General features: G+C 41.6%; 1 protein-coding gene across 2 annotated transcripts in view; it reads right to left on the bottom strand.

Moving 5' to 3' along the window:
* The window catches only part of DDC (dopa decarboxylase), a 107,736-nt gene that overhangs the window by 16,430 nt on the left and 66,273 nt on the right, over window positions 1-25,033 (bottom strand). Inside the window, exons 7-9 of one of the 2 annotated variants that reach the window (XM_055294443.2) lie at window positions 21,987-22,081; window positions 18,129-18,196; window positions 2,641-2,717 (exon numbers count right to left, since the gene is read on the bottom strand). In XM_055294443.2, the coding sequence (XP_055150418.1) occupies window positions 2,641-2,717; window positions 18,129-18,196; window positions 21,987-22,081 (240 nt within the window). Of the gene's footprint in view, window positions 1-2,640; window positions 2,718-15,509; window positions 15,875-18,128; window positions 18,197-21,986; window positions 22,082-25,033 lie in introns of those variants that run through there. The other variant, XM_055294442.1, reaches the window with a different exon arrangement.

Genomic DNA, 25,033 nt, shown 5'->3' with positions numbered 1-25,033 from the left:
TTCAGCGGCTCCACGTTGGTTATGAAAAATGGCTGATTTGCTTTTGAGCCTCCCCTCATGCCTAAAGCAGCAAATCCCAGGACCATAAAGGAGAAAGAACCCTGGATGCAAGCTCATAGATGGGAGTTTCTATTAATACAAGTGATCCTGCGCAAGGCGTCAGGTGAGGATTATGACAACGTGCTGCAGCCCCGCTGCACAGATCGGTGGAAAAGGGAGTCTCGTGCTCTGGGAGTAGATCCACAAATGTGGGCTGGACCAGGCACATCAGTGTCCCCTACTTCCCCAGTCAACAGGGGCTGTGGCAGGGCCATAGCAGGCCCTGACCATGCTCAGCTGGGACAAGCTGTCCACCTAATACAACCCACGCCCCACCCTGCACTTCATCCACCGCACAGGAGTGCCTATGTTGTATTTACAAGAACATCGGAAGTCACCACTTGGTATCATTTCCTGACTGCCATCTGGCTGCCAGGAGAAGATAGTTATTTTCTCCACTAGCATAAAAAATGGCAGTGCTGAGAGGAGATGCAAGACCTCCACCCCCTGTTTTATGAGTGACCCTGAGATGGAAGCCCAAAGTCACACAGCCTATCTCAACCCATACGCAGTACTCTCCTTTACGCCACACGGCCTTTCATTAGTAAGGGAGCTTGTTAAACAAACATAACATCAGTAGCAGCATCTGGCAATGATTCACAGAGACCACTGCAAATGAAACAACAGCACCCAACAGAGTGCATGCAGGAAGCACTCAGTAAGAAATTGTTGAGGCCAGGTGTAGTGTCTCACACCTGTAATCCCAGCACTTTGAGAGGCCAAGGCAGGCAAATCGCTTGAGCTCAGGAGCTCAAGACTAGCTTTGGCAACATGAGGAAACCCCGTCTCTATCAAAAAAAATACAAAAAATTATCTGGGCCTTGTGGTGTACATCTGTGGTCCCAGCTACTTGGGAGGCTGAAGTGGGAGGATCACTTGAGCCTGGGAGGTGGAGGCTACAGTGAGCCAAGGTTGCACCACTGCACTCCAGCTTGGGTGACAGAGCCAAACCCTGTCTCGAAAAAAAAAAAAAAAATTGTCAAAGAACCAGATGATTGTCATGAATGAAAATGAGGGAATGCCCCACCTTTTTAGTTTCTATTACTGCACCATCTGATACAGTAACTACTAGCCACATGTGGCTGTTGACATTTAAATTTAAGTTAATTAAAACTAAAAGAAATTCAACTTTAGTTCTTCAACAGATGAGCCACATTTCAAGCACTCAGTAGCCACATGCGGACTGGTGGCTGCCATATTGGGTGGTGCAGAATTATAGAAGATTTCCCTCATTGCAGAAACTTCTACAGGAAAGAAAAACTGGAGGCTTTCAGTAGAAGAATTCAGATACAGTGTCTAATTAGTGCAGTTCCTATCTGCTTCTCTGTGAATCTGCTTCCTTATGGACAAGTAAAGAACTGGCCCAGTTAGCAGCTTCCTTGCACAATTCTTTACTGTTAACATAAAGGAATGACAAACCTCTTAGCCAGTAATTTCCTCTGACAATGGTTTTACTTGAACTGTGGACTACTTAATAGGTCTTATGTGTCTCATAAGACGTAAAACTTCATGAGATACGTGTGGGAAGGGCAGCTTGTATATTGGTAATTGGTAAGTGGTGCAGAGTTAAAGCAAAGCAAACAATGCATTGAACAAGACTGGTAAGAAATACAGCAATATATTAGCAAAGTTTGCATTTGAGTGGTGGGATTACAGGAATTTTCTGGCCCAGCATTGACTCTATTTTCCAAATGTACATCTTTAATAATAAGGAATACATCTTCAAAGCCTACATGACTAGTGTAACCACTTTACCTCACCAGCATTGTGACAGAATTTTCAGTTATCAAAAAAATTCTACTTATTTTGGTTCTAGTTCAATGCCTACATTGATCGGCCGGATACACTGGCCCAAGTCAAATGAGACGACATAGGTGAAGTGCAAAAGCCAAGAATTGTGCATTACCTGCTGTGGCCCCGGAGCAGCCTGTGTCCCCTGATGCCACTTGATAACTGCCCGCTCATCCCCTCCCTGCTAGACGTTGCAGGTGGGTGCTGAGCCTCCTTGGCTGTCACCAGCACCAAGCACAGAGAGCAGGCCTACTGACCAAATGACTCAGGTGCACCTTTGTGTGCTGATCTGAGCCTTGGCTTCATCTTATTTTCTCTTCCCTCACCAACCCTACGCAACCTCCTTCATTTACTTTGCCTCCTCATGGTATTGGTGGAAGGTGATGCAAAGCCTTTTTGTAAACATTATGGCCATCATTATGTTAAAGATGTTTCCTTGTCTGCAGGTGGTATGCATGCCCATATTAAAATCCCATGGCTGTGCCCACCTGCCCCTGCTCCTGCAATGAGCCCAGCAGGTTCTCAGTGCTTCTAGAGCAGGAGCCTCCCCCAGGGATCCTCCCCAAGCCTCTTAACCAACCCACAGGGAGTGGGCTACAGGGGCAAATCCAGGAATGCACAGCACCCCGGCTTCTCTGTGGGAGCCTCCTTGGATATGGATGGTCTTCCCCTAACTCCCAGGGACCTCCAGGGCAGCTCTGAGGGGAACAAGACCGGAAACAGTCCACAGAAAGCAGGCTCACAGCTTACCTGAATCCTGATGGCTGTGCTTCAGGTAAGTGGGGTCCAGTCTAAAGGCTCCCGTTAAGTCTGTTCTCTTTTTCACCCTGGTTTTAGAGAACAAATGACAGGGCTGATAACCAAGCACCCTAGACTGGACCACCTCTCCCCTCTCCCCACCTGCCTCAGCTCAGGCACCTGCTCCTGGCCCTGTGCTGAACATCACTCTGCCTGCACGGCCCTGTCTCTGCTCCTAGTACCTGGGGAGGGGGTCTTAGAATAAAAAATAAATATTTGATCTTTGTTACCGGTTCCTGGCACACAGCTCCTAAAACCCTTGAGATCTCCTAGTGATAAGAGTGCATTTTCCATGTTAATAAGATAGCTGGCAGCTGCGGTTTCCTCAATGGCTTCCAATCTCCAGGGAGGGTAGGGGGCTGGAGATGAGTTGGCCAGTGATTTAAGCAATCATCCCTACTGAATGAAACTCCATTAAAAACTCCTAAGTGGCAGGGTTGGAGAGCTCTGGGTTGGTAAATGCTTCATGATGCTGGGATGGTGGCATACACAGACAGGGCATGGAAGCCATGTGACCTACCACCCCACTTGTACTTTGCCATTGCATTTCTTCGTTTGTACTCTTTATAACCTGTAAACCTAAGTAAAATGCTTTTTTGAATTCTGTGAGTTGTTCTAATAAGTTACTGACCCTGGGGCAAGTGTTATGGGACCCCCCCTGAGTTTGTAGCCATGGTGGACAGAACTGTGGGTAACCTGGAGACCCAACACTGTAACTGGCATCTGAAGTGGAGGCCGGCTGATGGGACTGAGGCCTTAACCCTGTGGAGTCTGACGCTACCTTTAGGTAGTTACAGTCAGAATAGGAGTGAGTTTAGGACACCCAGCTGGTGTCTGCAGTTGGAGAATTGGTGTCAAGAGGGAAAACCACAGAGGTTAGCATTTGCTCCTCTCTCTCTTTCCAGGGACAGCACAGTGCCTGGCCCTGCTGGCATCAGTAAGTGTGTGTGGGGTGAAAATCCCAAGCGCTAATGAGCGAGAAGGCCAGGATGCCCTGGGCTGCAGACAGGGGTCCTCTTTCACCTGTCTGCACACAAAGCACTCACACTGGTAGTCATTCTGCAGAACTCGGACCCAAACTCTCACTGGGCTGGCCTTTGAAGGACCTGTGCTTTATGGTAATTGCCATTGCTCCGCTTCATTGGTAGTGTAGTGACACCATCACAAAGCAATTTTGTAGCAAATAAAGTATCCTAAGGGCAAACTAGAGAAGAAATGTTAATCTGACAGTAGCTTAGGCTTGAAAACAAATAAAACGAGAGAGTCCCTGAAAGACAGAACCCAGTGAGCACAAAATAGGATGCTGGGATGTGGCTTACCAAGGAGGTGAGAGAGAGGCTGGATTTATCTACAAAAGATCATTGAGCTTTTATTTTTGTTTTAAGGTTAAAGACAGACAAAGTCAGTAGGAAAAATAAGCTGTCTAGTGTATATTCTTTCTTTGACTTGTGGAAGAAAATTGATTGCACCTAATTTTGTGTGTGTATAGAAATTTTCTTGCATCATAGGCATTTTATGGGGAGCCACTGGTTGTGGGGGGGAGGTCCTTTGAGTCTCTCTGCATTAGAGAAAGCTCTGTGCCTAGTCTTAAAGAGAGGGACCAAGAGGGATGTGAATATTTATGGCTATCAGTAGAACTCTGCCCTTTGTCCACAAAGACCACACTTTCCCTTCTCATTCTCAGCAGGGGCCTTCCAGCTGTTTTTTAATTTAAAAAATGTTGCACTAATTAAAGCCATACAAAAGATGTCAAGAATAAGTCACCACCCCCTGCTTATGAAATAAAACTTAAATTATAAGTATTAATAAAAGTTAAATATTCCCGTCCTTCACCTGCTTCCTCTCCCTGTCCCACACAAGAGGCCACAAGGCTGAATTTGTGTTCCTACTCTTACATAGTTCTACAAAATTTTCTCTCCAAATCCCTAAGCAATCTTTATTATTTTGCACACTGCTAAACATACTGTAACATAAACTTAAGATATATTATCTTAAATTTTATAATTCCATGCATGTTTCTATAATTTGCTTTCTTACCCCAAAATAGACCTATGAGTTTCACATTCATTCATGCGCAGAGCTCTTGCTCACTCATTTGTATGACCTCATGGGATTTTAGTGCATGCACATATCCCAATCCATTCATTCTATCGTTTCCCATTTATTGATAGACAAACTACACTGATGTGGACATGGGACCCCATCCCTGTGCATACTCCTGGAGCCCCTACTGGCAGCGCCGTCGGCCATGGAATAGCACAAGGTGAGCTATGTTAAGGTTGGAGGAAAGCATCTATCTATGGCCCTACTCAATAGCACCAAATCAGTCTCCACAACAGTTGTGCAGTCTGCAAGCTCCTCTTCCATATCCTGGTCAACGTTTAGTATGAAGAGACTATTGTAAACAACCTATAGTGTTTTACTGGGATTTCAGTTTACATTTCTGATTACTAAAGAGGGTGAGTAACTTCGTATTTATTAAGCATATCTGTTTCTTCCTTGATAAAGAATTTTTTGTTCATTTTTCTGTTAGATTGCTTACCTTGTCATATTGGATTGCAACAATTCTGTAAACATTAGAAGACCTAATCGGAATATGGGGGGTCTGTTTCTGGCTCTCTCTTCTAATCTGCTCTACCCGTCTGCGCCCACGCTGGTGCTACATGAGTTCAGTCGTGGTTGCTTTACACATACATGTTGATATTTAAGGAGGCAACTTCCTCACTATATCTTTTTTTCACAATTATCTTGGCTATTCTTGGCCCATATAAATATTATGCCAGGATATTTATTAGAATTGTGCTGAGGTCTAATATCGAGTCTTCCTCTTTACGAACATATCATCCTACTTAGGACTTCTTTAATGACTTCCAAAAAATTGTAGAATTTTCTCCACCTAAATCTGAACAGGTTTGGATATGTTTGTGCATAGTAAACTTATATCTTTTCTTGCTACTATAAAGAGTATTACTTTTGTAAAAATTACACATACTGTTTAATGTAGATGTAAAAAAAATGCAACCTTAAAAATGTTAGTGTATGTAGACATCTTGCTGGGTTCTTTTATTAATAATACTTTGAGGATTCTCTTTTTACTGAGGTTACATCATCTGACAATGAGAGTTTTATGTCTTCCATACTGATCCTTACATGTTTACTTCTTTATATATATATATTTTTAATTATGGAGGTTAGGAAAGTCCAGTGTTGAATAGAAGTGGAGATTACGGGAATCCTCATTTTTTTCTGATTTTAAAGGGAGTGCTTCTAATATTTCACCATTAAGTATAGGTTCACTATGTTTTTTGGTAGTTACCTTTTATCAGATTAAGAATTTCTCTGCTGTTCCGATTTTACTAAGACATTTTGTCCCGAAGTGTTGTTGACTTTTATCTAATGCTTTTTCTGCATCTAATGTGATAACTTTTTTTCTCCTTCTCTGTTAACATGGTGACTAGCACTTTAAAAATCTTCTACTATTAAACCATCCTGGCATATCCAGATTAAACATAGTTTGGTCAGGGTATACTATATTTTTAAAAATCTCATTGGATTTTATTTGCTAATGTTTGATTTAGAATTTTTACATTTAAGTTTATGAGATTGTTTTATAGCTTTTCTGTCTCAGCTTCTCATCTGGTTTTAGAATCAAATTTAGACTGGCTTCAAGATATAAGAGGCAGTGTGACCTCTTTTGCTGTTCTCTGTGAATTATACTTAGGATTGGATGGATAAGTTTCCTGCAGTTTAGGATACTCACTGTTTAAGAATTTGGGTATTTCTGGCCATGCGCAGTGGCTCACACCTGTAATCCCAGCACTTGGGGAGGCCGAGGCAGGAGGATCACGAGGTCAGGAAATAGAGACCATCCTGGCTAACACGGTGAAACCCCATCTCTACTAAAAATACAAAAAAATTAGCAGGGCATGGCAGCAGGCACCTGTAGTCCCAGCTGCTGGGGAGGCTGAAGCAGGAGAATGGCATGAACCCGGGAGGCAGAGCTTGCAGTGAGCCAAGATCGTGCCACTGCACTCCAGCCTGGGCAACAGAGCAAGACTCTGTCTCAAAAAAAAAAAAAGAAGAAGAATAATAATTTGGGTATTTCTGTTGTAAGAAAATTTTACTATTGACATGTTGTTTTAACAATAAGATTTTTCAGGTTTTCTATTTACTCTTGAGTCAGTTTTAGTATCATGTTTTGTTGTAGTTATTGTATATATGTGTTGATGGGCAATTCTTGGCATGATGTTACTCATAATGCTCCCTTACTATTTTTGGAAATCTCTGAAGTATCTGTAACTGTGCCATTGTATTTTCTACTACAAGCCAATCTGTGTCTTCTTTATTTTTGATCTATCTTTCCAGAGATCGTTTATGTAATTAGGCAGGCCAACTACCAACATCTGGCTTTGTCGATCCTCTCTGTTGGGTCTTTTTTGTGTATTTTGTTACATTTCTTAATTCTTATTGTTTTCTTCCTTTTACTTTTTGGAGGCTTATTTTGTTGCTGCTTTCTAGCTTAATTTTGATACTTAGCTTACGATTTTCTGGCTTTCCTCTTTTTAATTGACGTCTGTTTTGTAGGTGCTGCTTTAGCTGTGTGTGGCAAGTTTTGTTGCATCTTTTTATTTAATTCTCAGTATTTGCAGCTTCCCATTATACTTTATTCATTGGCCCATGTTTCTGATGGGCCTGTGGTAGTCGCCTCTTCAATATTTAGGTACTAAATTTGCATTTCTTGTTAAGATTTAATTGATATTATAAAGAGAAGGAATTTTATGGAAACAGATGTGTATGTGTACTTGAGGACATACATGGGCACACACACACACGTGCACAGAGAAACATGCTTTTGTGGCACCAAAGTCACCTCACATGGTGACCTCACCTGCATGAGCCTCTTGGTGAGGAAAGCCTCTCTCTGTAACCAGACACATTCCTAGGGGATCAGGAAAAGGATCCCTGTGTTGGGTTGAAAGCCCGGCTTCTTACATTTTCTTTTTTAAAAAAACCTACAACACTACATAGTGCTCACTGAATGAGCACTCATGTGACCTCCTGGTCCCAATAACATCCATAAAAAACTCAAGATAATAAAGGGTTCCCAGATCTAAGTGCAAAGAATCCAAATAGATAAGTAGAAAACTATCTGCTGAGACTTTTAAAACAAGTTCTAGAATCAAGTCTCAATGATTACTAGAATGATTAAAACTGTTTCAAAGAAATAGAATTTTTAAAAACCTCCCAATGTAACAGAAGTGTATAAACACTATAAAATAATTTATGGCAAAATTTAACATTTTGGAAAAAAAAAAACAGGCCATCTTTTAAATGTGGATAATATATGCCTTTCGTGTGTAGGAATTTGAGTCTTTCTTTGGAGATCTGATATTAAAGAGGCAATAAGCTCTGGACAGAATGGCTCACATTTACAGATAAAAGATTCAAAATATCAAATGAACAATAAAAAGCTTATGAACAGAATAATTATTTCATTATAAAATATATTTACTATGCTTATAATGATTGCCAGTTTCAGAAACTTCAATTATTTTGTCTATTTCAGTATTAAAGAGTACAACCAAAGTGTTTATGTTAAATTATGGACTAACCATTAGTACAATTTCATTAAACAAAAGAGAAACACTTCTAATTTTAAAGAATACAAAGAAACCAGTGAAAGCAATAAAAAATCCATTTATATGTTGTTTACTGAATTAGTGAAATTTTAAAAGACACTTTAAAAATTCACCACTTAGGATTTTTTTGCTTAGTTTACACTCTTAGGAATCTAGAGGAATATTTGTCCTTTTGTGAATTCTGGTTCTTACAAGTGTCCTTATTATCTGTGTTCTATTGTGTTAAGGTAGATCACGTTACTGTAATCTTCTCTTAGACTGTCAAAATATTTATTTTTATTTCATGATATCTGGACAGTGCGAAAAAGCCTCTGAGGAGAGATTCTCAGCCCTCATTCTCCCCACTCGCTGTCTCCATGTTACAAGGCACCATTTGCAAACAGGCAGGGGAAGCCAACCTCCACCAAGCATGATCAGTGGATCCTACCTCTTAGATGGGATAATAATAATATAGTCCCTAAAAAGCTTATGAACAGAATAATGAATTCATTATGAAGTGTACTTGCTGTGCTTGTAATGATTGCCAGTTTAATGTAATGGTGTCTAGAGGAAGGGATGCTGTGGTCCACCTACTTGTCTTTTGCTCTGAGGCTGTACATCCTGGGCTAAAATTCGAGACTACTTCCAGTGTTTACAGTGAAAACCAAGTCAATAACAGCTTGAACAAAAGTGACCCTGATTTTTGCTCATTTACACCAAAAAACACCTCTCATTCTCCAGCTTCTCTATCCATAAGAAGTGATCCCAGTGGGTTCTATGTGCATCTTTTTGTTTGTATGTGTATTTGTAATACGTATGTTGCTTTGCGTGCATGCACTCTTGGTTTGCATACTGTCAGACACAGCACAGGCCACTGTGGTAGCAAGGCAATGTGAAAACTATCCACTGTGGAATGAAAAAAATAAGTTTTTGGTAGTAAGAAAAATGAGGAACAAATGGGGACGTGGGTGTTTGGGTATAGTGAGATCAAATGAAAAGATAAGTTTCATAGCTATCAAATAGACAAATCAGTAAGTAGATGATCATTAAGATTATGGAGTTTAAAATAAGCTGACTTGGTTTAAATCCTTAGATATGAGGCTTATGGCTTTAACTAGTGATTTCTTGTGAGCTCTGTTATGGACCAAATTATGTCCCCCTTCCTCCGCATTCATATGTTGAAGTTCCAACTCCCAGGACCTCAGAATGTGACTGACTGTATTTGAAGATAAGGCCTTTAAGAGGTGATTTAATAAAATGAGGTCATATGGTGGGGACTTTGAAAGGCAAATAAAAACCTGGCACCCCAATTCACTCTGCCAAAAGGAAAAATTAAGCTCAAAGCTAAGTCATGCAAGGAGTTGCCTTTCCTTTTGTTCCTAAGTAGAGAGCTACAGCTAAAAGGTTAAATATCTCCACCAGTAACTACTCTAAGTTCATCTTATCTGTTGTAAAGTGCCATTTTACTGAGTGGGAGGTGAATACATAATTGACTATTCCCCTACCTGCTCCTTTTCTCTTGCAACACGTGGATTACCATACCCTCCCTCTTTCCCTCCAGACAACTTGAATAGTTTAAGTAGGAGAAAGAATATTCTTGAAAACAAGCAAATGAAATATTTTAAATATATAAGATCTGCCTCTGCCTGGGTCTGTTATGTCTATATGTTCATATGTGTCATGTGGAAATAATATTTTGCTACCAATTATATAAAAGAGTTCTAATTAATTGGCCTAAAGAAAAGTAAGTTTTTATCAGACTAATAGAAACTAGCTCAGAGGCTTTTCAGTTCATATAGTTTTAGTAATCTTTGATAAGATTAATTTGGTAAAGTTAGTCTCAAAACTCTCCCCAGTAATTTGAATACTTAAAGTCATATTATATTAAATTAAGTAATCCTTGATTTTTCAGTGAGAATTAGTAGTATATCGTAGGATGTGTTTTTGGTAAAGTTTATAAAACACACGAGGATGTGTTTTTTGCTTCAGAAAATGTATTTTTCTAGTTTAGAGGACCTTTCTACTGGTGCTGAAATAAAAACCACTGTTTCTATCTAATCTTTTTTTTTGTAAACTGATGAGTCTGTATTGATATATCATGGCTAGAGTTCTGAAGTAAAAGCTATAGGATCTTTATTTGCATGACTGTTTATGTGTGCTTAGGTGTGTTTATGTATACATATATGTGTTTTGTTATATGTTGTGGCCACAAGGTACCAAACTGGCTTAAAAATAAAGGAGGACTCATAAATTTAGTAAATAATCAAAATGCTTTTCAAGTTCACATGACTTGAGTTAATTTTTAATAAGTAAGCTGGCTTTAAAATTATTGGCCAAATAAAATTAGAAAGTCTTAAGAACTGTCAACACATATTGTTATTTAGATTTATTGGTCAAGTAGTTTTACATTTATGTTTGCTATATATTATAAGGTGTCAATATTTGGAATGATGCTTATAAAGCCATAAATGCAGCCCAAAAGAGAATTATCTTTATGTAACTTTTGGTAAGTAAGGCATTTAATATTGTTGGTTTAATAGCAAACAGTTAATCCTGAATTATTTGGCAAAAAGAAAAAACAAATACATTTATTTAACCTTAAGTTTTTTACGTAGGTAAACACCTGAAATTTGCAGGCTATAAAATTGGTTAGCAGGGAAATAACTTTAAATGATGACCATCAGTTTTTATAAGTAATCTATTAAAAAATTAATTAGATAAATATAATAGAATAAATGCTTGTTAAAAAAAATTGACATATAATTTGGAATCTAAAGTAACATTAAACAAAATAATAGATATTGCTTAAATGTCTGGGTCATTTCCAATTTAAAAAAAATATAGGAAAATGTTTTTCTAAAAGACAATGTGTTCTTATTAAAAAGAAATAATTTTTGTCTAATTCAAAGATTACTTAAAGGTCATTTCTAAAACAAGGTAAAAGGAAACAGCAAATAAAAGAGATGCAAAAAATGTTATAAATATTAAGTGGTATTTTTGGTAAGAAAGATTAAAAGGAAAATAATTTTACATGACAAAAATGTTGTATGATATATTTTTTTGTCCTAAAATAAAATCACTGGTTATTTACAAAAGATGATGTTTGGGATAAAACAGAAACTCCAAGTATTCAGTAAATGGTTTGTGTAAGTCATAATAAGGTTTATAAAAAGAGAATTTATGAAAAAATGTTTATGTGATCAAGTTGGCCAAAATTAAAAGAAAGTTATTTATGATAGTCTTTCTAGAAATTGGGCTTTGATATTAAAAATACACTAATAAACTAAAAAATTTGTTAGAACAACTAAATTTTCTTAAGGTGCTGATTTATTCTTAATAAAATTACAAGACATTTTAATTTTCATAAACCAAAATTTCAACTTTAATTTCATCTCACTGTTTTCAGCTTTCTCTCCCCTTCAAGAGGGCCTGAGATAGTAACTCTTTCAACTTTTTATCAGCTCCTTTAATTTTTTCCCCTCTGGTTCTGACTGATGTTGTGGCCTGATTAAAAAATATATCTTATCTTAAAGGTCTAAACTGAATGGTTTTCTTTGTTTGTTTGTTTGTTTGTTTGTTTTTGAGATGGAGTCTTGCTCTGTCACCCAGGCTGGAGTGCAGTGGCACCATCTCAGCTCACTGTAGCCTCTGCCTCCCAGGTTCCAGCAATTCTTGTGCCTCGGCCTCCAGGATAGCTGGGATTACAGATACACGCCACCATGCCTGGCTAATTTTTGTATTTGTAGTAGAGATACGGTCTCACCATGTTGGCCAGGCTGGTCTTGAAGTCCTGACCTCAAGCAATCCTCCCACCTGGGCCTCCCAAAGTGCTGGGATTACAGGCATGAGCCACCACACCCAGCCTAAAGCAAATGCTTTCTTCCTGTATTATTCTCTAAATTCTTCTATGAAATAGAAAACTCACTTATAACACAGGATGCACTCTTCCTGTGTCTAACTAATTAAAGTCCTATGAAAGCTGAGATTTAAAAAATTAAGGTTATTATATCCATATAACTTTTTGTATTGCTTCTAAAGTCATTGTACTACTACAGGACTTTGATTTCTGGGTCTAAAAAAGATACCAAGTCCAGCTAAATCTTAAACACTGACAGCAGTTAAAAGCCTCATCTTCCAACCCAGGAGAAGATGACAATCAAAATAAACTGTGTTCATGAGACACAGGGCCAGAAATTAAAACTGTTCAACCCGTCTAGGCCCAGGGACTATCACAGAAGAGGTGGACACATAAGATTGGAAGAGCTGATATTGAGAGATAAAATTAGTTTAGTTTCTCTATAAATTAAACACTAATATCAAAGGTACACTGATGCAAGACCAGCATCTGTGTCCCTATGCCAGATTAACAAGGTTTTCTTGGGACATTAACCCATTCTTTAATTAAAACATTACAAAAGGTTATAAAATGATTTATGGAAATTATATATTTTGGTCAAAATGATTAAAATTTAATAGATTTGTTTATAAAATTTGAGAGACAGATTTAATTGGCCTCATACTGTCTTTATTAGAGTTTATTGTTTAGAAAAGTAAGTCTCTTCTCTCAAAGAATAAAGGTTGTGAAATCTTTGAGTTATCGCTTTGGCTAAATGAATGACTGATTTTACAATGACCTGTGTGTGATCCTGTTCTGTCATTGGTTATTTTACCAATGCTTTGATTGGAATGACATTTTCAGATTGCCTTGAGAAAATAAGGGTGACCTACAGAGCTAGTAAAAGCCTCTTAGAAAAACTGGCCCCATACCTTGTCTTTACAGGGTCCTGACCTGCGGTAAGTGAAAAATGTCACTTTCTAACAGGGCTAGGAACCTCAAGTTTTCTTGGGACCTTGAAAATAGAAAAATTCAACCAATTCATACAGGTATCTATAGGTGCAGAAAAATCCTTGGCTGAGACTGAGGCTTTTAAAGAGGTCTAAATCAGCTGGGCACGGTGGCTCATACCTGTAATTTCAGCACTTTGGGAGGCCGAGGTGGGTGGATCATGAGGTCAGGAGATCGAGATCATCCTGGCTAACATGGTGAAACTCCCTCTCTACTAAAAATACAAAAAATTAGCCAGGCATGGTGGCACACTCCTGTAGTCCCAGCTACTCAAGAGGCTGAGGCAGGAGACTTGCTTGAACCCGGGAGGTGGAGGTTGCAGTGAGCCAAGATCATGCCACTGAGCCGAGATCATGCCATTGCACTCCAGCCTGGACAACAGAGCAAGACTCTGTCTCAACAACAACAACAACAAAAGCTCTAAATTTTAGATTCTTTATGAAAAGGTTCCAACAAAACCAATTAAAAAACAACAACAACAACAAAATAAAAGCGAGAGAGCAAACCTATATGGCAAATGATTATTCTTGCTGCACTTTATCCAAATAATCAAGCCAATCATAATAGGACTAAAACTTATTTTACAAATAAATTGGCCCTATTATAATCTTGTATTTAATAAAATTAGGGAACTGGAAAGAGAAAAATTATGTTTCAAAATAAACTATAGTACATCTGTAATTAGATTCTAGCCTTGCCTAATGTTTGTCCGTTTTTATTATTTTCTACAATTTGGGCTGAATTCTAAAATTTTTCCTGGCTACAATTCTCCAAAATAATGTTGTCCGTTTTTTTTTTCTTTCTTTCTTTTCCTTTTTAATCGTGATTTGAAATCACTAAATATTAAGCTATGCTTTTCTTAAAGCCCTGTAAACTGAAGCTAGACAACGTCAACTTTGGAAGAAAATAACAGGAACCTATTTATATACGTAAATCATTTTCATACCTGCCTACTGACGTAGAGACTTCAGAGTAATATGGTTTATGTCAGTTTTCCAGGATTGTTCTCCCTTTATGTTTGTTTGTTTGTTTGTTTCTCTCTCTCTTCCTCCACCTATTTGTTTCTTCATGGGTCATGAGACTTTACAATCTGCTAAAAATGAGCTTTCCTAACAATGTGGGACATATCTGTCTAGAAATAGTTGTCTTAGTCACAAGAGGCCAGACAAAACCCCAAGACTAGAGACGCGTTTTCTTCTAAAATGCATTTTCTGAAGGCTTTTTTTAAAAGGGGAGGGGAAGAAATGCAAACGGAAAATAAAAACTTGGTGCCTCAATTTACTATGCCAAAGGAAAAAAAAATAAGCTGGATGTTTTCATGCAAGAAGATACCTTTCCTTTTGTCCCTAAGCAGAAAGCTACAGATAAAAGGTTAAATATCTCTACAGGTAACTACTCTATGCTCACCTTATCTTACATAAAGAGCTGATTTACTGAGCGTAAAGACAAATATATCATTGACTATTCCCCTACCTGCTCCTTTTCTCTCACAACACGTGGATTCAGTAATGTGACCACACTCTCCCTCTTTCCCCTCCAGCTTGCCTTCCCCTTTAAATACTGCTGGCCTCAAAATCATCTTTGGAGAAAGGCACAAACCACACCCTGTTTCTGTGATTCCATGTTTATTCTTCCAGGAATGTCCCTAACCTTAGCAAAATAAAACATCTGAATTGATTGAGACCTGTCTCAGATACTTTTTGGTTAACAGGCCCAAATCCAATGTGACTGGTGTCCTTATAAGAAGAGGAAATTTGGACACAGGTAAACAGAAGGAAGACCATGTGAGGACAGGGAGAAGACAGCCATCTGCAAGCCCAGGAGAAAGGCCTCAGAAGAAACCAGCCTGCTGATGGCTTTATCTCAGACCTCTGGCCTCTAGGACTGAGAGAAATCATCTCTTGTTTAAGCCACTTGTCCATGGCACTTTGTTAAGCCAGCCCTAGCCAACTAATGCAGGCACAGTGCCCCCAAACAGTAAAGATCAGCAATTTCTGTGTTAAAACACAAATCCTTCAAAAATCAGATTTCATCTATCAACATTCATGCCATTTTTATAGTGTCATGGGACAAATCCTTGGGTTTTGGAGAGATCTGATTTTTCCAGGTACACAACATCTCACCAAATTCTTTGACCCTTGTTCTGTCGAGAACGCACCGGCTCAGGAGAGAAAGAGCACATTCTCTATTGTAATTTAAAAACATATTTCGTAGCCTTTCAAGCCATTAGGAAGGTAAGAGGTTTCTCAAGTATTGCAACCACCCTGCCCCACCACTGTCGCCCACTCCAGAGGATGGGAACTAACCCCATCGCCCTTCTCTTGTGGCAGACTTCCAGACACCGCAGCCCTCTCTTGTGTCTTAGGGCTTACGTTTAATTCCTTCTACAAGGAATTAAACTCTGTCCTCTCTCCCTTTTCCAAATGGCCTGGCCTCATCCCTGTGTGTCCTGTGTCTCTTCCGTACATCACCTCCACTTTGTCAAATTTCCCCTCACAGGCTGGTGGCTGAACTGAACCCCGAGTGCCGGGGAAGAGTTGTCCGGGACAGATGAGCACACAGCCGCCAACTTGCTGGCATCAGCTCTGCAGCGTCTGCAGCAGTCTCGGGGAATCAGCTCTGCGGCAGGAACTCCACGTCCCGAAAGGCTCAACTCCTTCTCACCACCGCACTGACTAAGCAGGTTTTCTTCAGCCTTAACATACGCACTAGTTGTCTGGACCTGAGGGCAGGACGCCGCATTCATTACACTCCTTCTTGTGCGTCAATATTTGCCTCCAAGATTAGGGACCCGAAATATTTCTGGTCCCTGACCACTTCAGTTTCCTCATCTGTAAAGAGAGCGTGGCAATGTCTGTCCCTCATCACAGGGCTGTCGTGGGGGTCCACAGAGCTACGAGAGGTTAGGGACTTAGAAGGGAGCCTGGATGTACCTATCCGCAGTCACTAACAGACTTGCTGATATCACTGTTCTATCCAGGCAATGAGGACAGCCTCAGGGCGCACGAGAACCCCTCCTCCAGACAGCCCATCAGCCCTCGCCCTGCTCAAGGGTGGTTCTAGGGCTTCCTTTGTGGAAGGCATCTGAGGACACCTGCCCCTGGCAAAACAAAAGCATGTGGGGAGAGCCACTTGTTCCCGCCAGAGCCTGTGGACACTCTGCCTGGTCCCTCTGAACTCCAGCTCCCTTAGAGAATTTTCCCCACTGACCAAAAACCTCAGCAGAGTGGATTTACATTTCAATCAAAATTACCCCTCGAATAAAGGGACCTCTGGCACATGGTGCAAACTGTCCTCACTGTGTTCCACCTTGGGTGAAACGGAAAAACACAACCACAAGAATACAAAAGAATACTCACATTTATAACAGCCATGTCTTTCATAAATACTTATTTCAGAAAAAATTAAGTCTGAAATGCCCACATACCATCTGGTTTTAAAATTATATAGCAGAAGTTTGGGGAAAAAGACTGACAAAAAATAATTTGATTTGTATACAAGTAAAGGACTAGAAATGTTGTTAGCCTAAAAAACAGGAAAAGGTCAAATGGGTATTTTGGTAACCTTGAGAGCTGACATTAGTTGTTTTGTATAAAAGCTGCTTTCCTCATGCTTAGGAGGAAAGTGAAAAGTTATTCACTTAATTACATACTGAACAATTTTGCAAAGCCTTCTGAAAATTTGGAAATTTTTCAATTTTGCATACCGTACAAAATTCATGCAAATCCTCTTGGCCCTATGATCAATCAATCAACTTCTTACTTTAAAACTTTAGAGAAACTAGTTTCTAGCATCCCTGTACCACTGCCCATCATCATTATTTCTTTAAACATTGTGTAGGTGGTGTAATATCACCCACTTTAATACTTTAGTTCTTTTTCTTATTCTAAATATCACCAAGGTATTATCGTGCTGTTATTAAGAATTTCTGGCCAGGCGCGGTGGCTTACGCCTGTAATCCCAGCATTTTGGGAGGCTGAGGAGGGCAGATCATGAGGTCAGGAGATCGAGACCATCCTGGCTAACACGGTGAAACCTCGTCTGTACTAAAAATACAAAAAATTAGCCAGGCGTGGTGGCAGGCGCCTGTTGTCCCAGCTACTCAGGAGGCTGAGGCACAAGAATGGCATGAACCCGGGACGCAGAGCTTGCAGTGAGCCAAGATCACGCCACTGCACTCCAACCTGGGCAGCAGAGTGAGACACTATCTCAAAAAAAAAAAAAAGAAAGAAAAGAATTTCCAGGGAAATTCTTAGGAAACATGGTTACTATTATTTTTCCTTCTCGAATTTTTTTTTTTTTTAAGACAGAGTCTTGTCACCAAGGCTGGATTGCAGTGGCATGATCTCGGCTCACTGCAACTTCTGCCTCCCAGGTTCAAGCGATTCTCCTGCCTCAGCCTCCTGAGTAGCTGGGATTACAGGCGTGCACTACCACACCCAGCTAATTTTTTGTATTTTTAGTAGACACGGGGTTTCACCATGTTGGCCAGGCTGGTCTCGAACTCCTGACCTCAGGTGATCCACCCACCTTGGCCTCCCAAAGGGCTGGGATTACAGGTGTGAGCCACCGCGACCGGCCTTAGCAAATGCTTTTAAGCATTTGGACTCAGATTGCTTAAACTTAGCATTAGACTAAGACTGGTTATGAATCTAAGAATGAAAACACAGAAGCTACTGAATTAGAAGTGTGTACTTGCATTTGTTTTCTGTTAATGCTGGATAAATCAAACTACAAATTGTCCTTTTTAGGCTTCTCATTTCTTATGCCAGTATGTTGCAATGATATTCCCTAGATAAAAGTTTCCAGCAAGGATAAGAATTAGCAATAATTCCATCAAGGGTTCAGAAATGGCAGCAAGCAGTGAGCTAAGTGACTATTGTACCCCTTTGGCTCTGTCATCTTCCCTGCCAGCTTCTTTTAAATGCACTGTCACCTTGGACAGGCAACTGACATCTGTGAGCAGGGAAACTTACCACATGGCAGAGCAGTCAAAATTCACCAACAGCCATTTGTGAGGATTAAAGTTGAATGAATCTGCAAACTGCCAAAGAACAGGAGTAAGAAAAAGAAAATATTTTCCTTATAAATGTTTAATTATAAAGAAGACCCCATACATGATAATAAAAATTTATGGCACAACTAATCCACAGTGGTAGAGGCCAGGTAGGGTTGCCCAGAGGAGTAGTAACTTGCAGTGGGTAGGGGAGTCTTCTGGAATGCTGGAATTGTTCTACTCTTGATCTGGGTGGTAAGTACATGGGGGTAGGTATATGTATTTAGAGTTGATTTGTACGTTTTGCTATATCTAGATAATACCCTCATAAAATGGAACAAGAATTTTAAAATTAAAAGTTTATATTCCGAAATGAAAAGCATTTTCAAATTTACATAATCTAATGTGACATAAAGTGTATCCATATTATATTTTAAATTACCGGAATATTTGGAAAAATCAGAATTGTCCTTCACAAGTACAACGTACAGGAATTGTGCTGATTTGGCCTGTGAAATACTTTATGCTTGAAGTTCCTTCCACTTGCTGAGCTAGCAAAGTTCTCAGACTACACGTGTCATGATAAACAGTGGGAAAGAGGAAATTTTATTACTAATCTACAGTAGGTAGGGATAAACCCAGTTTTTATTTAATTGATGGGTTCTTTTGCCAGCATTGCTGTAACATATCAACAATTCTCCCCATTTACCTAAATGTTTCTCTCTCTCTCTCTCTCTTTTTTTTTTTTTTTTTTTAGTGACAGGGTCTTACTTTGTTGCCCAGGCTGGAGTGCAGTGGCACGAACACAGCTCACTGCAGCCTCAACCTCCCAAGCTCAAGTGATCCTCCTGCCTTAGCTTCCTAAGTAGCTGAGACTATGGCATGTGCCACCACACACAGCTAATTTTTAAAATTTTGTTTGTAGAGACAGCGTGTCTCATTACGTTGCCCAGGCTGATCTTGAACTCCTGGGCTTAAGCCATCCTCTTGCCTCAGCCTCCCAAAGTACTGGGATTACAGGTGTGAGCCACTGCACCCCCACCAGCTCCTTTATTTTTGAAGACAATATTCAAGTTCATTGTATTCCTAACAGCTGCAGACTCCCATAGCTGGAAGATCCTGGGTAACAACTGTGAACAACCGGCTCTGGCTGGGTGCATCAGTGTTAGAGGCTACCTTATTTTCAAGCAGAAAATAAGAGATTTCAACCACGAAGAGTGGCAGAGGACAACACTCTGCGTTTTCCCTGAGCTGTCATAAATGGTGCTTTCTTTTTCAAATGCATGTCCTGGCTTTTCAAATGCATATCCTGGTTTATCACCTGACTGGTGAACAGGAACAGGGTCCACCTTAATGGCCAGGGATTTGGCCATGCGGCTAGATTCATAATTGATACCGAAATGAAGGTGGCTGCTGCAGTGAGGCCCCAGTCTGGCTGACTCTCCTACTGGGAAATTTTTCAGTCTTCCCAAGGCCCTAGGGCACCTCCTGTCTACTTGGTTTCAGGGATGTGCACCGAGGAGGCAGCAGAGGCTTGAGGGACCCGGGGGCATCCTGGGAGGCATTTGGTCGGTGGATGACAACCTTCCACGTCGACCCGCTCTGGAGACCCAGGTTCATTTCTTTCTAGGTTTCAATAAAAGTAATTCTGAGAAAGGGACAGGAAATTACAGCAAGTTTCATTTGTTGATAAAAGGAGACAAAAGGTTAAAGAGGAGCTCTGTTTGCTAGGAGTTTTATGAGTTCCCTCCTATGGGGCTGATCTGTTTAAACTTCTCTCATTACCCAGCAGTGATATTTTCCTCCTGCTGACTCGAGAGAAAGGCTCTTATCTCCAAGGGCAGGGCCACAACAGGATATTGCAGCCTCCTTATCTGCCCCACTGAGACGCACAGCCCTCAGCTGGGCATGGAAAGAGAGTCGGGAGCAATAATGCAAGAAAAATGGCAATGACTCATTGTAGAGTATGAAATCCTGTCTGCTGCTGATAGGATCTGGCTGGAAAGCCCATTGCTGTGGTGGTCTGACAATAAGGCACCCTTCCATGAAAGATGAAACCTCAAGTTGTCAGTTCATGGGGAAAAGAAGAGCAGTGGTAGGAAAAGATCACGAACCCTAAACCCGATACGCAGAGTTACAAAGGAGCATCAAGCTCAGGCCAGCCTTGGGGAGGGCACATAAATCCCAGAGGACTGCTTAGCCCTTCCTCCCTTGAAACTGTCCCAGGACAGATATTTCAAATAATGGAGATTATCTCCATCATGCCACGCATTTATATGATACAGAGATTTACTCTTCATTTCCCAGCACCAAACACCCACCAAACTAGCTACCAGCAATGAACTATATCAGCTGGGTACTGGCATCACATTATGAGAACTTCTCATATACTATGCCCTCTCCCCAGTGCGTACATAGGCCTTTGGAAGCTCCATTTACCCCCAAGGATCCATCATGTAAGTCCTAGGTTGTATTAAGTACTCAACAAGTAATTATTGAATGAATGAGTGAATGAATGTGATGGAGACATAAACCAGAATACTACTTCATTGATTAGTAGTAAGAGGATTATTCTTTCCAAAGATGGGGCCATTTGTATTCCATACCTCTGGTACCCACTTTTCTGGTATTACAGCATTATGAGAATTCAAAGTTGTAATTAGAATAGTGATTAGCAAGCCTGACATACAAGCAGAGGAAAGTGTCAAGGGAGAAAGTTTTTCTAAGACATGGTAGAAAATAACAAAAGCACCTAATGCAAGTTCAGTATTTACTGTCTGCCAGGCACTGTTTTTAAGCCCTTAAAACATGATTAACTCATCTACCCCTGGCGACAATCCCACACGGGATGTATTCTTATGAAATCTATTTTATGGAGGATAGGGAGGATATCTAACTCACCCAAGGGTACACAGCTAGTCCTAAGGATAAATCTAGGATTCAAACCAAGGAGTCTAATGCAGAGGACTGTGCCCTTCATCCTCCATCACACATGGGTGAGGTCTCACGACACCTCCTGCCCCTTGGCAGAAAGTATTTCTTTCTTGGCCACTGCCACAGCTCCCCTGCTTTGCTACCTCCTTCTCTTGGACAAACTGCCAAAGACTGCCTCTCAGGACCCTCTGTGGCATTCAAAGCTGAGTTCTTGGGGAGGAGAGACTTCCTACCCTATGAACCACCAACAACAGTGAAATCCCACTTGAGTCTGAAATAACACACCACAGTATATCAATAAGGTCATTTCTTTGTGTTAAGTCTGTACCAATTTACATTCTGTTGCTTTTTGGAGAAGCGGAGTGTTGGTCAATAATTTTGACTGCTACTTCTCAAAAGAAGCAGGCATTTCACTTAGCATTAAAGACCACGCTTTACAATTTCCAGAAGACTGCCTAGGGGCATTTAAATGCATTGGTAGCTTCTTGTTCAATATTGGTTAAAGTGAATATCATGTTCAGATATATGGGCAGAACATGACTGTCATATTGAACCAGATTGTATGGAATTGCGGGTTGGTATTTTAAATCACTCTTTTAAGTCCATTAAGATTTTATTTTGTTCCTACTTTCCCACAGTTTTATAAGCTAACATCTATTCTTTCTGTTTGGGATTTGTGTAGATTGAAATGGAACTGTAAGTGTCAGGAGTATTTCAGGAGGACAGGCTGTATGACTGGGGAAGGCTCTCAGCCCCTGTTCTGAGGAAGTGGGAATTGGTTCAAACATAATTGGCTAAAACAAACCGCAATAGCGAGAGATTGGATGTCAGCTCCTCAAGAAGGGAGAGGTCAATAACAGAGCACTGTGAAAACAGCCTTAGGGAGAGCAAAGGGTGCACCTACCTCCACTCCATTCAGAAGGTGCCGGAACTCAGGGCAGATGAATGCACTGCCTGCGTAGGCCGCATCGACGTGCAGCCACATGTCTTCCTTGTTGCCTAAAGTACAGAATCAACTTGTGAGTCCCCAGACGGACGCCTCACCACGGAGCCTGCCAGCTGACCTCGCCCTGTCTGAGCACCTTCTTGCGTAGAGCATGCCAACAATATTTGCTGAAATAATGGCTAAATCCCCCAAAGGCCCCCTCATTCGAAGGCTCTAAAGCTGAGGACATGTGTGTGCTGCTGGCCCCAGACACACACCAGGGAAAACGGAAGCCACTGCACCACTTGGTTTGCTCTCCTGACCCTGGCGGCTGAGTGTAAATCCGAGGGACCATCGTGTGACAGCCTCATGTTACTCACCTGCATTTCTCTCCAGTGACACCACCCTTTCTACCCACCTGGAATTCTCTTCCTGGTTCTCTTTGCTGATCCATTCTCAAGTCCTCCCTGAAACATCACCCAAGGGGAGGTCTGCACACAGTCCACTCTGACCTCTACCTGCCCCACTCCATCCCCACCACCGGGTGAAGTTCTTTATTTTACACCATCTTAGACCGTCCCCTGCTTTCTTGATGAGCAGGGTTTCTGTTTTCCAACCATGCATAGCAGCCTTGTGGGCAGGGGCTGCCTCACTCAGGAGCTGGGAGAGCCACAGATGTAGCATGCTCCCTCAATTTTGACAGATCTGGGCTCAACTCCCGCTTCCAGTTGCTCCCCAGCCAAGGGGTCCTATCTACTTCTCCAAGCCTCACTCTCCTCCCAGGAAGATGGAGATGAAACAGTACCCATAGACCCAAGGGATGAGCAAGGGAATATTTAAAATGTGCCTGCCAGGACCCCACCACTGAGCAGGGGAGAAATAAATGTGGCTTCCATGGTTGCTGCCTCTCAGCCCTAGGCACTCAGGAGAGTAAGAGTTGAAGGGTGAAGGACTGCAGAGAGGGCACAAGCCACCCTCACCTCACAGGGTGGATACCAGTGTCAGGGCACCATGGCGTAGATGTCAGGGTCAGCACCTGCATTTGTAGGGATCCATGGATTCATCGTTCACTCACCATCCATGGTGCTCATTGTGCAGTGAGGCGTGAGACTCTCAGGGGCCCTAATTAGTCACAGTCCCAATCAGGAGGGCTCCACCGTGGTGACCTCATTACCACGGGAAGGCCCCACCTCCAATATCATCACCTTAGGTTAGAATTTCAGCAAATGGACTTTGCGGGGGACACAAACGTTCAGACTACAAAAAGCTTCAAATTTACACCTATCTTCTGATGGGATCTGAGGTTTTTCTCAGCCTTACTGCTGATCTGAGCTATAGGGATGGACATCCCATGATTACTGAGTGACTCCTCAGGGAGAAACTCTGTAAATCCTAAGGCCTTGTGCTCTTCCTGGCTCACTGCTGCATCCATCTGGGGTTATGCAAGCAACACGTGAGACTGATTCTGGGGGAGGTGATGAGCCCCTAAGCCTCAGTTCAGGTCCACACTGCTCTGTGACCTTTGGCCTCCCATGCCCTGGGGTGGATATTCATGTCTGCAGGACACACTTGACCTTGATCCAACTGAGGGCTTTCATCCTGATGATCAAACTGAGTCAAAACTTTGAAATGCCTTACGTCTTTTATCAGCTTTGTGGAGGACTGTATTCTCTCTAAGCTTGCAGTTGGCCTACAACTCCTGCAGAAGGGAACTTACAGACCCCTAAGGGAAGTGGACTCTGGAGGGCTTCTCTGGTTTCCATGGGGAAGCACAGAGCTGTGGGCATGCCTCTGCATTCTGCATCTCATATGTGATCCGCTAACAGCACACACTACATAGCACGGCCCATCTAGGAACCAGGCAGACACAGAGACCCTCGGCCAGAGCTTGAGGAGTGGCATGCACCAGGGGCACACCTAGCCCTGAGGCAAGGCTGCCTCAGTGGGGAGAAATGGGACAGGCTCACACCCCTCCAGCTTCCTGCTGTCAGTGACTCTTTGCTTCTGAGACTTCCCGGGAACTTGCGGCAGGCCTGGCTGCCCTTCCAGCTGCACGTCCTCTCCCGGTTATGCTGGCACCTCAGGATGCAGCCTTGGCTGCCTGCCCTGTGCTATTCCCTTCCTCACTCCTTGAGATGGCCCCCCAACTCAGCCCATACCCTCGTCCTCAGTTTCCCCACTTCCCCACGGCAACCTAAGTGACTTCAACTATCCACTTTTTGTATCCCATCTTCTTCCCAGTAAAACCTGCCAGACAACTGATCCATCCAAGCAGACCAATCTGAACACCCTTACTGGCAAATCATTTCAAATGCAATAAAAAGAAAATGTCTTTCCTAAGGCAGAAATTGGAAGAAAACCATCTTCTGATTTGTTTTCTTTGTCAAATGATGGTGGGTGAATAACTTATCTGAATTATGTTAGATTATTCTAATCATATATAGAATAAGGTCAGCTCAGGATCTCAGAACAGTCCCGCTTGGAGTTGGAGAATGCTAAATATCTGGTGACAGGAAAATGGTAGCAGGAGAGGGAAAGTAGGTAAAAAGGTGCTGACTTAAAAGGTACCACCAACAGTTAGTAATATACCACCATCAATAAAAATGGAATCGTTGGCTGGACACAGTGGCTCATGCCTGTAATTCCATCACTCTGGGAGGCTGAGGCGGGCACATCACCTGAGGTCAGGAGTTTGAGACCAGCCTGGCCAATATGGTGAAACCCCATCTCTAATAAAAATACAAAAATTAGCCAGGCATGATGGCATGTGCCTGTGATCCCAGCTACTCGGAAAGCTGAGGCAGGAGAATCGCTTGAACCCGGGGGGCAGATGTTGCAGTGAGCTGAGACTGAGCCACTGCACTCCAGCCTGGGCCACAGAGCAAGACTCCATCTCAAAAAAAAAAGGAACTGTCAAAACTGACCTCCCCTGTGCATTCTGCCAACGGATGAAAGGGTTTTGGCATTCACCCATGTCAGCTCCTTCTGCATAACCCCAAAAGCAACCTCAGTGTTTCAAACCAAAC

The sequence above is a fragment of the Symphalangus syndactylus genome, chromosome 9 (assembly GCF_028878055.3).
Source record: "Symphalangus syndactylus isolate Jambi chromosome 9, NHGRI_mSymSyn1-v2.1_pri, whole genome shotgun sequence".
NCBI classification, from domain to species: Eukaryota; Metazoa; Chordata; class Mammalia; order Primates; family Hylobatidae; genus Symphalangus; species Symphalangus syndactylus.
Note: the sequence above shows the minus strand (reverse complement) of the source record. Positions and strands in the feature narration are given on the sequence as shown.